This window comes from Nerophis lumbriciformis, linkage group LG01 (genome assembly GCF_033978685.3).
Source record: "Nerophis lumbriciformis linkage group LG01, RoL_Nlum_v2.1, whole genome shotgun sequence".
Lineage (NCBI taxonomy): Eukaryota > Metazoa > Chordata > Actinopteri > Syngnathiformes > Syngnathidae > Nerophis > Nerophis lumbriciformis.
The window spans coordinates 53,962,004-53,978,644 of record NC_084548.2 but is presented as its reverse complement, the minus strand read 5'-3'; the positions used below and the strand labels follow the sequence as shown (position 1 = coordinate 53,978,644).

Below are 16,641 nucleotides of genomic sequence, written 5' to 3'. Positions count from 1 at the left end.
TATTTTGGTGGCTTTTCCTGTTTTGTTGGTACAAATCCCGTTTCCATATGAGTTGGGAAATTGTGTTAGATGTAAATATAAACGGAATACAATGATTTGCAAATCATTTTCAACCCATATTCAGTTGAATATGCCACAAAGACAACATATTTGATGTTCAAACTGATAAACATTTTTTTTTTTGCAAATATTAACTTTAGAATTTGATGCCAGCAACACATGACAAAGAAGTTGGGAAAGGTGGAAATAAATACTGATAAAGTTGAGGAATGCTCATCAAACACTTATTTGGAACATCCCACAAGTGAACAGGCAAATTGGGAACAGGTGCGTGCCATGATTGGGTGTAAAAGTAGATTCCATGAAATGCTCAGTCATTCACAAACAAGGATGGGGCGAGGGTCACCACTTTGTGAACAAATGCGTGAGCAAATTGTTGAACAGTTTAAGGAAAACCTTTCTCAACCAGCTATTGCAAGGAATTTAGGGATTTCTCCATCTACGCTCCGTAATATCATCAAAGGGTTTAGAGAATCTGGAGAAATCACTGTACGTAAGCAGCTAAGCCCGTGACCTTCGATCCCTCAGGTAGTACTGCATCAACAAGCGACATCAGTGTGTAAAGGATATCACCACATGGGCTCAGGAACACTTCAGAAACCCACTGTCAGTAACTACAGTTGGTCGCTACATCTGTAAGTGCAAGTTAAAACTCTCTTATGCAAGGCGAAAACTGTTTATCAACAACACCCAGAAACGCCGTCGGCTTCGCTGGGCCTGAGCTCATCTAAGATGGACTGACACAAAGTGGAAAAGTGTTCTGTGGTCTGACGAGTTCACATTTCAAATTGTTTTTGGAAACTGTGGACGTCGTGCCCTCCGGACCAAAGAGGAAAAGAACCATTATAAGCGCAAAGTTGAAAAGCCAGCATCTGTGATGGTATGGGGGTGTATTAGTGCCCAAGACATGGGTAACTTACACATCTTTGAAGGCGCCATTAATGCTGAAAGGTACATACAGGTTTTGGAGCAACATATGTTGCCATCCAAGCAACGTTACCATGGACGCCCCTGCTTATTTCAGCAAGACAATGCCAAGCCACGTGTTACATCAACTACATAGTAAAAGAGTGCGGGTACTAGACTGGCCTGCCTGTAGTCCAGACCTGTCTCCCATTGAAAATGTGTGGTGCATTATGAAGCCTAAAATACCACAACGGAGACCCCCGGACTGTTGAACAACTTAAGCTGTACATCAAGCAAGAATGGGAAAGAATTCCACCTGAGAAGTTTAAAAAAAAGGTGTCTCTTCAGTTCCCAAACGTTTACTGAGTGTTGTTAAAAGGAAAGGCCATGTAACACAGTGGTGAACATGCCCTTTCCCAACTACTTTGGCACAGGTTGCTGCCATGAAATTCTAAGTTAATTATTATTTGCAAAAATAAAATAAAGTTTATGAGTTTGAACATCAAATATCTTGTCTTTGTAGTGCATTCAATTGAATATGGTTTGAAAAGGATTTGCAAATCATTGTATTCAGTTTATATTTACATCTAACACAATTTCCCAACTCATATGGAAACAGGGCTTGTATTTTCCTGTTGCAGTTTCATGTATTCTTTTGAGTGCTATTACCCGCACCTGCTTTGTTTTCGCAATCGAGACTATCTAAGTTGTGCGGACGCTATCCTTCTTTGTGGGGACATTGTTGATTGTCATGTCATGTACAGATGTACTTTGTGGACGCCGTCTCTGCTCCACACGCTGTAAATCTTTGCTGTCGTCCAGCATTGTGTGTTTTGTTTACTTTGCAGCCAGTTCAGTTTTAGTTTCATTTTGCATAGCCACGCCTAAGCTTCAATGCCTTTTCTAAGCGGCACTCGCCTTTTGTTTATTTTTGGTTTAAGCATTAGGCACTTTTTTACCTGCACGCTGCCTCCTGCTGTCGTCTGCATATTGTGATCACGACAAACCATCGTGTTCCCGACATCTACAAAGCAATTAGCTACCTGCGATGTACAGACATTTAACAACGGCACATTATTTGCGAATTATAATTACTGGTGTGCAAAAAATATTTTTAACCCAATTAGGTGAAATTACATAATCTACCACGGCACACCAGACTGTATTTCACGGCACACTATTGTGGTTGAAAAAGACTGCTATAAACCATTAGTCGGCCATTGCAGAGGCACCAGATAGTTAACCACTTTAAATTAATGAATTAAATATTAGAGGTGAGCAGATGACATTTTGTACAGTTGGTAACAGTTTGGTGAAGGCATGACTATTCCCGAGTGCACAAAGCAAGGTCCAAAAGCACGCTTAGATGAGTTTATCATTGCGTAAGATGTTTTTTATTGCAGCAACAGAAAGACACTGCACTCCCGACCGTGGCCCAGAGCCACAAAAGGAAGGGCTAAAAATCGTAAATAAAAATAATACACTTTGCGCTTTTGTCCTCTGTGGCCAGAAGGGGATGTTATTATGTGTGACAACCTGTGCACCCAACAACACTGCAACTCTGCTTAGCCTTTGGCTTTGGCATGATAGTGGTTCTGGTAGTATGCAAAAAAAAAAAAAGCCATTGGCGGAGCTTTGTCCATAGATCGAGGTCAGGTGCGGAGAATATTTGTGTGAGGACGGTCTAATAACTAGCCTGCTTATCATAATCGGGTCAACATTTCAACGGCTTACTGAAATCCACAAGTTCTGACACAGACAGCTTACATAAAACAAATACTTGGTTGTGTAATTTTAAACAGGCACTCAATAGACACTAATACGTGTACACAGGGTAAGTCCCCTAACCCCTTGTAGCAGAGGCCTCAAACTCTTTGCAGCAAATAGTTAAATAGATTATGACAATCTTGCAGACAAAAAAATACATTACAACAAACACACATTGGGTAACACAAAGAGCTATGGTTGGAGCTATCAATTATCGCAGTAATCAAGAAACCTTTCGATTAGTCTGTTCAATTAATGGAGTAATCGAATCAAACACACTTCATTGCTTCGAAGCATATTTTAGAGAAAATAGTTGAAAAAAAAAGTGATTTTTGCTTGCATAACCGTCAGTCTTTTTATTCTAATAAACAATATCAACATTGAATTGAATTAGCATTTTTAACATGATAGATGGATAGCTACTGTATACAGCTAAAAAACTAGATAGATAGATAGATAGATAGATGGATAGATAGATAGATAGATAGATAGATAGATAGATAGATAGATAGATAGATAGATAGATAGATAGATAGATAGATAGATAGATAGATAGATAGATAGATAGATAGATAGATAGATAGATAGATAGATAGATAGATAGATAGATATAGTCAAGGTTTCTGTGGTTTATCTGTTATACTCAATACCGGGGTAGAGCGGAATATCTGTTAGGTCAGGAAAAAAACCCTACAAGCCTGTTTCGCAGGTTTCCTTTTCATAGACTTTATAAAATCCCCTGACAAGCAGGGAAACCTGCAAAACTGGCTTGTAGGGATGATATAGCCTCTGCGTTTTTTTCCTGACCTAACAGATAGATAAATAGATAGATGGATGGATGGATGGATGGATAGATAGACAGATAGATAGATAGATAGATAGATAGATAGATAGATAGATAGATAGATAGATAGATAGATAGATAGATAGATAGATAGATAGATAGATAGATAGATAGATAGATAGATAGATAGATAGATAGATGGATAGATATAGTCAAGGTTTCTGTGGTTTATCCGTTATACTCAATACCGGGTTAGAGCGGAATATCTGTTAGGTTAGGAAAAAACCCTACAAGCCTGTTTCGCAAATTTCCTTTTCATAGTTTTTATAAAATCTCCTGACGAGCAGGGAAACCTGCAAAACTGGCTTGTAGGGATGATATAGCCTCTGCGTTTTTTTCCTGACCTAACAGATAGATAGATAGATAGATAGATAGATAGATAGATAGATAGATAGATAGATAGATAGATAGATAGATAGATAGATAGATAGAAAGATAGATAGATAGATAGATAGATAGATAGATAGATAGATAGATAGATAGATAGATAGATAGATTCCTTTATCGTCATTGTAAAAAAATAATCAACACCGAGATTCAGTTTATAGCACAAAGTGAAACCCACAAGAAGTACACACACAAAACCAACAATCCCTAGGAAATAAAAACAATGTGTTTCATACACACTACACACATATGGCAAGCACATGGTGCCTACAAATATGTAGTGGTCATAAAATAAGCAATTTCTCTATTAAAAAGATATTACAAATGTATTTTATAGGCCAGTTTTTATTGCATTGGTTAGTTTGGGGATGGGTTGATAAAAATCAAAACAATGTACCAGTCTTGCGGTGCGTGTTTTAAGTGCCTTTATTTAAAAAAAATAAAATAACAAGAACTCTTAGCTGGTCACATTTATAAGCCAGAAAAGACGAAATTCATCATAGGTCTCCTTTAAGTGAGAAGGTGCTGAAAATGTATGCAAATGAAAAAGGGTTCACATGTAGACTGTTAAAATTAACTGACATCAACAGAAGTGAATGTAGTTTAGTCTATAGCAGCACGGCTTATACACAACATTTCCATTAGGCCATTGCTCACTGAGAAACAGAGACCCTCTGTTGTGTGTGAGTGTGTGTGTGTGTGTGTGTGTGTGTGTCAAAGTGGGTGTCAAATGTCTATATCCTTTCTTAGGTGACCACGGACCTGTACCACGTGCTGGCCAACAACGGCTACAAGCTGGACTGTAGAGGACTCGTAAAAGTAAAGGGGAAGGGCGAAATGACCACTTACTTCCTTACCAGTGGCCCCCAGAGCCGTTAACCAACCAGGCCAGACCACAGCGCCCCCCCCCACCCCCTCACGCCCTCCCTCTCCATAGGGTTGACCCACTCTGCACTGATGCACGGTGCGAACACACTGAAGACGGACGCCGTGTGTGTGCGTGTGTGTGCGTGTGTGAAGGCTTTTTTTTGCACAAGCGACCACAAAGCCCTGTTGCCTTAGGATGGGAAGTATGCTTGTGTTTATGAGCAATAGTACAAGTGTTTCTCTTCTGGACGTCGTTATTTATTTTTGTGCAGGTGGATAAGCTACATGAAGAAATTGGAGTATATGCAAGGACCGATTAATGAAGAATGAACACGACCAAAGAACAACTGTCCCAAGTACGTTCGTTTAGTTGTCATCGCTGAGGCCACGGTCGTAAAAGTCCCTGTCGCCGATGGGGACAAACACATGTTGCTGTGGACTCAATCACGAAGGGGGAATTCCACACACACAAACACACACACACATAGGCGCCGATCCAGTGCCGAGCACCCACGTGGGATTGATGGCAACTTTCAATTTTTAAAATCATTTTTGAAAAATCAATCTTGTTGTAGTTAATTTTGTGGCGAGTTTTGTCCGTTTTACAAAGTAATAAAGCCACAAATCATATGGGATATTAACTTCGTTGGACGTCTATTTTTATTTTTATTTTTTTTAATACACACACACCAAGCACCCACTGGCAGAAATGTAGGTCGGCGCCTATGCACACACACACACACACACACACACACACACACACACACACACACACACACACACATAGGCAAGAAAGAAGAACAACAAACAACATGCGTGTGTGCCTTCACAGCCCTTTCTTTGTTTCCTCCAGCCTGTGATTATCCACAGTCCACAGTCCTCACACCACGAGGCTGCTTGTGGTTCAAACCTTCTATTGATTTGCTTCGGGTCAGAGAAAGATGACTTGAAGCTAAGGAGAAGCAGTCATATGTTAGTCACGGTACTGATAAAAAACTGTTTTTTGAAACATTTTGTAGTCGTGTATGTGAATATTATGCGTGTATGTGTGTGTGTGTGTGTGTGTGTGTGTGTGTGTGTGTGTGTGTGTGTGTGTGTGTGTGTGTGTGTGTGTGTGTGTGTGTGTGTGAGTGTGTGTGTGTGTGTGGCAGGATGCTGAACTTTTCCTCTAAAAAGGGGGCATACTGTAACTTTTCACTGTGAGGGTTTTTAGATGCGAGACACAACATGGCTTTCTTGTCCAACTGTTTGCTGCAAGGCATGTTTTATATTCATCTCCACCGATCCTGACTTCTGGTGATTTTTACTGGACGCTCATGCCATTCCAAGCAAAAATGTTCAAAAGTATATTTTTAAAAACAGACTCTGCCTGCTCACATGCATTGCCTTGATGTCATGTGCTTGCAAGGTCCTTCTTTTTATGAATCGAGACTTGCTTTTTGTCATCTGAAGGTTCCCAAACACCCCCAAAAGAGTCCAATGAATGTATGTAATAAAAAGCAGTATTTCCACTTTGCTACTGAGAGATCAAAAGAGGTCGAACCGGTTGGACTTCTTGTTTGCCGCAAATTATTTTACAGTGTTTATGAGCTCACATTTCACAATATTTCTGCCTTAAGAGGTGACGAGCTTTTACATCACTCTCTGAAATAAAAGGTCAACCAACTGATACACCCCCAATAGGAACGCCTTGATGATGTTTATTTTGTTTTCTGTTGATGCACTTCAACAGTACGACTGTATTTTACAAAACAATAATAAAAGCAAAAAAGACCATGCAGGTGGCTCTCGTTTCAATCTCATGTCAATCAGCAGCCTGCAATCAAGATGGCTCCCAGGGACGGTAACTTTAGACACCCACTCCTTTAACTTCTCCTTTACGAAACACACTCAAAGTTGGAGTATATAACGTGATCATCTATATAAAGCAATCGTGCCATGGACCCCAAAGGCGGGGGTGTAGGACGAGATAACAAGTAGGTCGAGTGTTTTCATGCTTGAATTAGTAGCGCTGTTTTTAGAGTTCAACTGTGTTTGCGTTGTTTTTGTCACCAACATACACCTACGCTCATGACGTAGAACACATATCCTTGTTTATCCAGAACATCGACATGTTTTAATTGTACTAACGCCACAAAGCTCCGACAAAATTGGGCAGCAAACTCCCCAGCAATAAAATCTACAGTGAGTAAAAACTTTTTTGGAAATAATTTTAAAGTATAACTTAAACATATATCTCTGAATCTGACAAATTGCTTTTAAATTGATAGATTCGCACACTGAATTTTTATTTATTTTTTCCTCTTCTTGGTCGCTGTGATGTGACACTAGCCATAAGTGGAATCGGACCAATCATGTTTACTTAGATTTTCCGTCACTTGCTATGCTAATTTCATGAATTTGATCAATTGAAAATACACCTCAACTCAGTGGTGTGCAGTCTAACATAACCAGAAATCCATCCATCCATCCATCTTCTTCCGCTTATCCGAGGTCGGGTTGCGGGAGAAGCAGCCTAAGCAGGGAAGCCCAGACTTCCCTCACCCCAGCCACTTCGTCCAGCTCCTCCCGGGGGATCCCGAGGCGTTCCCAGGCCAGCCAGGAGACATAGTCTTCCCAACGTGTCCTGGGTCTTCCCTGTGTCCTCCTACCGGTCGGACGTGCCCGAAACACCTCCCGAGGGAGGCGTTCAGGTGGCATCCTGACCAGATGCCCGAACCACCTCATCTGGCTCCTCTCGATGTGGAGGAGCAGCGACTTTACTTTGAGCTCCCCCCGGATGACAGAGCTTCTCACCCTATCTCTAAGGGAGAGCCCTGCCACCCGGCGGAGGAAACTCATTTTGGACGCTTGTACCCGTGATCTTGTCCTTTCGGTCATGACCCAAAGCTCATGACCTTAGGTGAGGATGGGAACGTAGATCGACCGGTAAATCGAGAGCTTTGCCTTCCGGCTCAGCTCCTTCTTCACCACAATGGATCGATACAGCGTCCGCATTACTGAAGACGCCGCACCGATCCGCCTGTCGATCTCACGATCCACTCTTCCCTCACTCGTGAATAAGACTCCGAGGTACTTGAACTCCTCCAGTTGGGGCAAGATCTCCTCCCCAACCCGGAGATGGCACTCCACCCTTTTCCGGGCAAGAACCATGGACTCGGATTTGGAGGTGCTGATTCCCATCCCAGTCGCTTCACACTCAGCTGCGAACCGATCCAGTGAGAGCTGAATATCTTGGCCAGATGAAGCCATCAGGACCACATCATCTGAAAAAAGCAGAGACCTAATCCTGCAGCCACCAAACCAGATACCCTTAACGCCCTGACTGCGCCTAGAAATTCTGTCCATAAAGGTTATGAACAGAATCGGTGACAAACCAGAAATCATGATCATAATTAAAGATACAAATATTTTTTAAATTACTTTTCCTAAATATCTAAAATTATTCATATTCTCTTCATATCATATTATGCTCCTTACACCGCTGTTGTTTTTAGGTTATAGAGTTTTTATCCAATCAGAATTCAGCTAGCTTATGTTGCCATGCTGTACCAAATCTGCCGAGGCCTTCAGAATCAACAATGCGGTAAGTGAACGGGCAAAAAGAGTTGCTAGACAGTTGCGATAGCCAATCAGATCACAAGTTGTTGTCAGTAAGGCCTTCTAGCTGGCCTAAGGAAGATATATATAGTGATGTTATGAGCTAGGTAACATAAGAACTCCATTACCCAGCATGCCACAGTAGTGAAGCAGTTGCCCCATTTAGGTTGTTGAATGTAGACATGCCGGTGTTGTGCCGGATAATGCACCCCCAGCGTAGAATGCACCCCCTGACGGGAGTGTTATATCAACTAAAGCGCACACTTAAGGTTTCCACGTGCAAGATTGAATCTATTTAAACAAGTTATTTAATAAGAAGCCAAAAGTGCAAAAACAATAATGTTCGTGTTGAGGAGTTGTGAATGAATGAAATATGAAATCCGTGCTGCAGTCTGCAGGTGTACCTAATGTTGTGGCCCAGCAGCGACTGCAGCACGGATGTGTTAGTACACTAAAAAAAGAGTTCCTCAGTGTTCGCTCTTACAATAACAATGTCGCTACAGCTTGGTTATTATACAGCAGTGGTTCTTAACCTTGTTGGAGGTACCGAACCCCACCAGTTTCATATGCGCATTCACCGAACCCTTCTTTAGTGAAAAATAAAATGTTTTAGTTTTTTTTTCAAATTCAAGAAAAAGTTATGTTTTTTTACTGGTGCACAAAATGAACCGTGCATGAACATCACTTTGTTCAAAGAACAAAACCAACACAGTGCATGAACTCACAACAAATTACACACTTTACACACATTACCATGAATTGATTAACGCGGACCCCGACTTAAACAAGTTGAAAAACTTATTCGGGTGTTACCATTTAGTGGTCAATTGTATGGAATAGGTATTGTACTGTGTAAACTGTACTGTTTCATATAATGTATTCTCTTCCTTTGCAATCTGCTAGTAAAAGTTTCAATCAATCAATCAAAAAACCTGAAAATCAAATAGAAAATTAGAGGGAACATTGTTTGGGAGTATCCATAATACGCCGATAGGGAGAAGTTTTTATTTACACGATAATTCGGATGTGTCTATACCTTCGTGGCGGAGGCTCCGCCGAACCCCTGAGGCCGATTCACCCAGGTTAAGAACCACTGTTATACAGGTTACAGAACGTAAATGAAGTATTGTTGGCGGTTTTTGAATGCATTTTTTAAATGATTTAGAGGTAGAATGGATGCTACCAATAGCTGCATTGCGAGCCACCGAGAACGAGCCGATTTTTACATGTCAGGATACAAAAAAATATATAATAATTTTGTCTTCATGTCTCTCATAAGTATTGTGAACGATTCCCCTCTCTCCTAAAGAAAACGCACTTACCCTTTAAGAACCAATGGTTTCGATCAGGGGTGCCCAAACTTTTTGCCTCCAAGGGCCAAAGTGTAAATGTGCCAATGGGCCGTGGGCCAAACACAGCGATTTTAAGCGTACAACTGCACAAAAAGTGAGTACCGTATTTTTCGGAGTATAAGTCGCACCAGAGTATAAGGCACACCTGCCGAAAATGCATAATAAAGAAGGAAAAACACATATATAAGTCGCACTGGAGTATAAGTCGCATTTTTTGGGGAAATGTATTTGATAAAACCCAACACCAAGAATAGACATTTGAAAGGCAATTTAAAATAAATAAAGAATAGTGAACAACAGGCTGAATAAGTGTACGTTATATGAGGCATAAATAACCACCTGAGAACGTGCCTGGTATGTTAACGTAACATATTATGGTAAGTCATTCAAATAACTATAACATATAGAACATGCTATACGTTTACCAAACAATCTGTCACTCCTATTCGCTAAATCTCATGAAATCTTATACGTCTAGTCTCTTACGTGAATGAGCTAAATAATATTATTTGATATTTTACGGTAATGTGTTAATCATTTCACACAAGTCGCTCCTGAGTATAAGTCGCACCCCCGGCCAAACTATGAAAAAAACTATGACTTATAGTCCGAAAAATATGGTAGTTTCATCTGATACCGCCATTATTGAAGGTAGTACTAGTGGAAATCATCACGTTTAAAAAAATGACAACTTGTTAGCCTTGCAGACAAGCCATCAATGATTGTGTAAGCTAAAAAGTATGAATATATATTTAATTTGAAACCACGCGGCGGACCGATTTTGGCCCGTGGCTCCCACTTTGGGCTCCTCTGGTCTAGATAAAATGTACTGGATATGTAAGTTATGCTCCAAAGTCACTTTTAGAACCCTTTTTTTTTTACAGTCAGTCACTATGTTCAAATGTGGAGGCGTTCCCAGATTGCAAATGAAATCCCACCACACCCTCTCCAAAAGTATCATCATTTATCCTTTGAAACTGTACACCGTTTAAATATACATCTTGAAAATGAACATCACCAATATTTTTTGTTCCAGACAGATTGTACAGATTCACCCGGTCACAACATTAGGTACACCTGCACACTCTTCGGTGGATTCAGAATTGGCGTTTAAAAAAAGCTGCACAAGATAGGCCAGCTTCCATGCATCTGACATTTTGTCACCATCTCATCTCTGCCTCCATCAAGTCATTGAAAAGTTGTCATTACACTGACACATGTGGGAGAGATCAGAGCCATGAAATCCTGGGCCACATAAAAATAAAATACAATCAGAACTTGTTTTTTTTTCATTAGTTAGTTGCTCCCTTCAGATGGTATTCAAGCCAGTAGTGTCAGCAATCAGATCTTTACAGGAATTGTGGTAAGGTCTGCTAGGCTGGTGATAGTCTGCTACAGCGTTATAAAGGTTTACAGACGTATAGTCCAAGTGCAACCCTAAGGCCCAAAACTGGCATTGCATGTGTTCCTTATGTAATATAAGATAAGTGGTCGCCAGGGAGTTGTTTTTTGTTTTGTTTCTTTTAATACAATTACACTGTGGTTTTGATTGCAACGATGTTAGAATAGAATATAAAGATTAAGCATACATACTTTCTTTTTAGACCTGTTTCGGACCCAATTCCCATTATAACTTATATTATTCATCAGACTGTAATCTGTAAAATATATTTACAGACTGTAAAATATATTTTCGTGTAATTGGGCCTCTCAATCTCCAGATGGCGCCAAAAACATGATATATAATTCTCAGAGCTTTGATGAGTATAAATGAGCTCTAAAATGCAATGACTATGATTTGGGGCAGCTATATAAACCATCACCCAACCATGCAAATTTTGCATTTCCTTTGGAAATCGAGGTCCCAGAGTCTGGAGGAAGACAGGAGAGGCACAGGATCCACGTTGCCTGAAGTCTAGTGTAAAGTTTCCACCATCAGTGATGGTTTGGGGTGCCATGTCATCTGCTGGTGTCGGTCCACTCTGTTTCCTGAGATCCAGGGTCAACGCAGCCGTCTACCAGCAAGTTTTAGAGCACTTCATGCTTCCTGCTGCTGACCTGCTCTATGGAGATGGAGATTTCAAGTTCCAACAGGACTTGGCGCCTGCACACAGCGCAAAATCTACCCGTGCCTGGTTTACGGACCATGGTATTTCTGTTCTAAATTGGCCTGCCAACTCCCCTGACCTTAGCCCCATAGAAAATCTGTGGGGTATTGTGAAAAGGAAGATGCAGAATGCCAGACCCAAAAACGCAGAAGAGTTGAAGGCCACTATCAGAGCAACCTGGGCTCTCATAACACCTGAGCAGTGCCAGAAACTCATCGACTCCATGCCACGCCGCATTAACGCAGTAATTGAGGCAAAAGGAGCTCCAACCAAGTATTGAGTATTGTACATGCTCATATTTTTCATTTTCATACTTTTCAGTTGGCCAACATTTCTAAAAATCCCTTTTTTGTATTAGCCTTAAGTAATATTCTAATTTTGTGACACACGGAATTTTGGATTTTCATTTGTTGCCACTTCAAATCATCAAAATTAAATGAAATAAACATGTGAATGCATCAGTCTGTGTGCAATGAATAAATATAATGTACAAGTTACACCTTTTGAATGCAATTACTGAAATAAATCAAGTTTTTCAAAATATTCTAATTTACTGGCTTTTACCTGTATATGGGTTATACTTGTATAGCGCTTTTCTACCTTCAAGGTACTCAAAGCGCTTTGACACTATTTCCACATTCACCCATTCACACACACATTCACACACTGATGGTGGGAGCTGCCATGCAAGGCCCTAACCACGACCCATCAGGAGCTAGGGTGAAGTGTCTTGCTCAAGGACACAAGGGACATGACGAGGTTGGTAGAAGGTGGGGATCGAACCAGGGACCCTCAGGTTGCTGGCACGACCACTCTCCCAACTGTGCCACCCTTTGCTTGGTTGAGTTTATTGCATTCAGGCTGGTATTTTATATAAATAAATGATAAATGGGTTATACTTGTATAGCGCTTTTCTACCTTCAAGGTACTCAAAGCGCTTTGACAGTATTTCCACATTCACCCATTCACACACACATTCACACACTGATGGCGGGAGCTGCCATGCAAGGCGCTAACCAGCAGCCATCAGGATTGGGCAAGACACTTCACCCCTTGCTCCTGATGGCTGCTGGTTAGCGCCTTGCATGGCAGCTCCCGCCATCAGTGTGTGAATGTGTGTGTGAATGGGTGAATGTGGAAATACTGTCAAAGCGCTTTGAGTACCTTGAAAGTAGAAGAGCGCTATACAAGTATAACCCATTTATCATTTATTTATATAAAATACCAGCCTGAATGCAATAAACTCAACCAAGTCCTACCTGCTTTCTCTCTCATCCTAGCTCAGTAGCCACTGGGAAATTATTATTATTTTGGTCTACAATACTTACTTACTTACAGTACTGTACCAATATCAATGTTGTTATAAATGATTGGCCTATTCAAAGCTGTACTTATCCAACATAAAATCCCCTTTGCGACTTATTTTTCAGAAATACTGCATATTTTGAATTTTCATATTATAAAAAGTTATTTTTGACAAAAAGGCCATAACTCATAAAAATAAAAATAAAGGAAAAAATAAAAACCTGAAGTTAAGATTTCCATTGTTGAGAGTATGAATAAATATTAAATTTTTGCTGACCTATTACACTTCCATGAGTGGGTGGGTCCTTTTGGATCCAAGGAGTAAGTTTGTATAGTCAATTTTAAGCTTCCGCAAGGGATGAATATGCCCGATATAATCTAAAAATAGCTGAATATAATATATATAGTATAATATGAGTGTGAATATATATAAATATATACACTCTTAAGAAGAAAGACTTCACAAGATTTAAAATTTAAAATAGTAAATGTTTTTTACTATACCTGGAATGATACCCAAAGCGCTTAACATTATACATCACATTCACCCATTCACACACACATTCACACACTGATGGCGGAAGCTGCCATGCAAGGCCCTAACCACGACCCATCAGGAGCAAGAGTCAAGTGTCTTGCCCAAGGACACCACGGCCTTGACTAGGATAGCGGAAGAGGTAATCGAACCTGGAACCCTCAAGTTGCTGGCACGGCCGCTCTACTATCAACGCTATGCCGTGGAATGGGATCAATGACTACGATGGTAATCCCACTTCATTTAGGTTTCCATGGCAACAGTTTCTCTATCTTGATGAGATTGTAAACACATGGTTGTACTACTATGTGTGTGACTTAACATACTATTATAACTGCATTTTAATTAGTTTGCAGAAATATGATGAGAAAATCAACATTTCATTTCATCAAATGTATGCTGGCAATATGTGTCGTTAGCATTAACAATAATACACTCCTCCACACATAATGTCTACATCTGGTTGAATCTACAAATTAGGCATTATGAAAGACAATGTAGTAAGTATTTGATGCATCGCTTTTTGCTTGTTTCAAAAATTATAATTTATGTTTATGAATATTAGTATGCTAATGTTAAAAAGTGAGACTTTTACACAATCAACAATGTTCATCTGAAATGCATGGCTGTAGAATACAACCACAAGAAGAAATATAATCAAATTGATAGTTTCAATCAAAAAGGACTAAATTGGGGCCCAATTCTTACGTTTTAATCAAACTTGATTTCATCAATTCAATAAATGTTTAGTACTAAAAACAAATGTATGGACAATAAAGTGTTCGATATATTTGCGGGATGAAAAGTAACAATTTAACATTATTAAAACATAAATATATATTTGGTTGATATTACTGTGTTACTAGAGCAGTGCTTCTCAATTATAAAGTTAAAGTTAAAGTACCAATGATTGTCACACACACACTAGGTGTGGCGAAATTATTTTTTGCATTTGACCCATCACCCTTGATCACCCCCTGGGAGGTGAGGGGAGCAGTGGGCAGCAGCGGTGGCCACGCCCGGGAATCATTTTTGGTGATTTAACCCCCAATTCCAACCTTTGATGCTGAGTGCCAAGCAGGGAGGTAATGGGTCCCATTTTTATAGTCTTTGGTATGACTCGGCCGGGGTTTGAACTCACAACCTACTGATCTCAGGGCGGACACTCTAACCACTGGGCCACTATTTATCGCAGACCAATTGTTTTTCCGTGTCTGTCTTGCCATTTATGTGTCTAAATTGGATGCCAAAGTGGACCAACTCGTCAGATTATGTCTTCATTGTTCTACTATCAATGTGAGAGGCATTGTTTATTATTTGGAATAAACTTTCCAGCTCTGAGGCGTGAAAGCAGCTCACCACAGCCACTGACGTCAATGCAGCAGCACAAGCTCCCACCGATCATGGCACCGCTAAAAACAGCTTGCGTTAGCGCTTATAATAACAATATCACTAATACTTGGTTAATATTCACGGAATTTAAAAAGACTATTGTTGGCGGGTTTTTTGGAAATATCACATTAGAGGGATTTATTGGCGGAATAGAGGACCGCCTATTAGCTCCACTGTAAGCAGACTTTATTTATTTATGTTTATTCATTAGTGAGAATGCATAGAAAAAATACATCTTTCATCTTGTCTTTCATATTGATTGTAAACCATAGGAACATTTTCCCAACCAAAAAGTGCAGATCCCTTTAATTATGTTGGCCACATTAGACACTGTTTGAACAGAAACATTTTTGTTTGAATATTTAAAAATAAAACACTAATCTTTTTTTTTTTTTTTTTTTTTTTTCCAATTATATTTTATTGAATTTTACAGTTAAAATCACATTTGACAGTCATACTTTGCTCACGCAGACCCTTCACACAGGCACACATCCACTTATACACACTCACATGCACACTTGAGTAGAGAGGTGCACTTGGACTTTAACAACTCAAGGTGTACAGTATAGACCACTCAAAGAGCCATTTTGACCCATTTCACAAAATAAAGAAAACAATGGGAGCCACAAAAATCTTTTGAAATTTAAAATGAAATAACACTGCATACAACGGTTTTTTTTGCTTTGTGCTATGTATAAACCAGGGGTCTCAGACACGCGGCCCGCACCTTAATATGAAAATTCAATGTTAGTGCGGCCCGTGGGTTTTATATGAATGCCGCTTGACAGCGTCACACTTGCCAAACCAAATATGTCCAGGTTAGTTCCCATTTATTCATATTTGTAGAGTTTATACATTTTATTTAAGCATACTTGCCAACCTTGAGACCTCCAATTTCGGGAGGTGGGGGGTGGGGGGCGTGGTTGGGGCGGGGGGCGTGGTTGGGGGCGTGGTTGGGGCGTGGTTAAGAGGGGAGGAGTATATTTACAGCTAGAATTCACCAAGTCAAGTATTTCATATATATATATAAGAAATAATTGACTTTCAGTGAATTCTAGCTATATATATATATATATATATATATATATATATATATATATATATATATATATATATATATATATATATATATATATATATATATAAATGTTCATTTATTTACACATATACACACACATAACACTACATCTTCTCATTGTTGAGTTAAGGGTTGAATTGTCCATCCTTGTTCTATTCTCTGTCACTATCTTTCTAACCATGCTGACCCTGTCTGATTATACATTGCTGTGTGGCACGCACAAAAGTGCTTTCATCAAATGCACTAGATGGCAGTATTGTCCTGTTTAAGAGTGTCACAACATTGCTGTTTATGGCAGACGGACTGCTTTACTGTAGACGTTCTTTATATTGTGGGAAAGCGGACTCAGGTCCGCATTGAGCTGGAGGGGGCGTGGCCTCCAGCTCCGCCTGAATTTCGGGAGATTTCCGGGAGAAAATTTGTCCCGGGAGGTTTTCGGG

General features: G+C 40.0%; 1 protein-coding gene across 1 annotated transcript in view; it reads left to right on the top strand.

The window, feature by feature from the left end:
- Positions 1-5,975, top strand: part of LOC133623666 (adenylate cyclase type 6-like) — a 118,336-nt gene extending 112,361 nt beyond the window's left edge. The window contains exon 23 of the mRNA XM_061986945.2: positions 4,715-5,975. Coding sequence (XP_061842929.1) covers positions 4,715-4,843 — 129 coding nt within the window. The 3' untranslated portion in view covers positions 4,844-5,975. The remainder of the gene's footprint in view (positions 1-4,714) is intronic.
- The last annotated feature ends 10,666 nt before the right edge of the window (positions 5,976-16,641 follow it).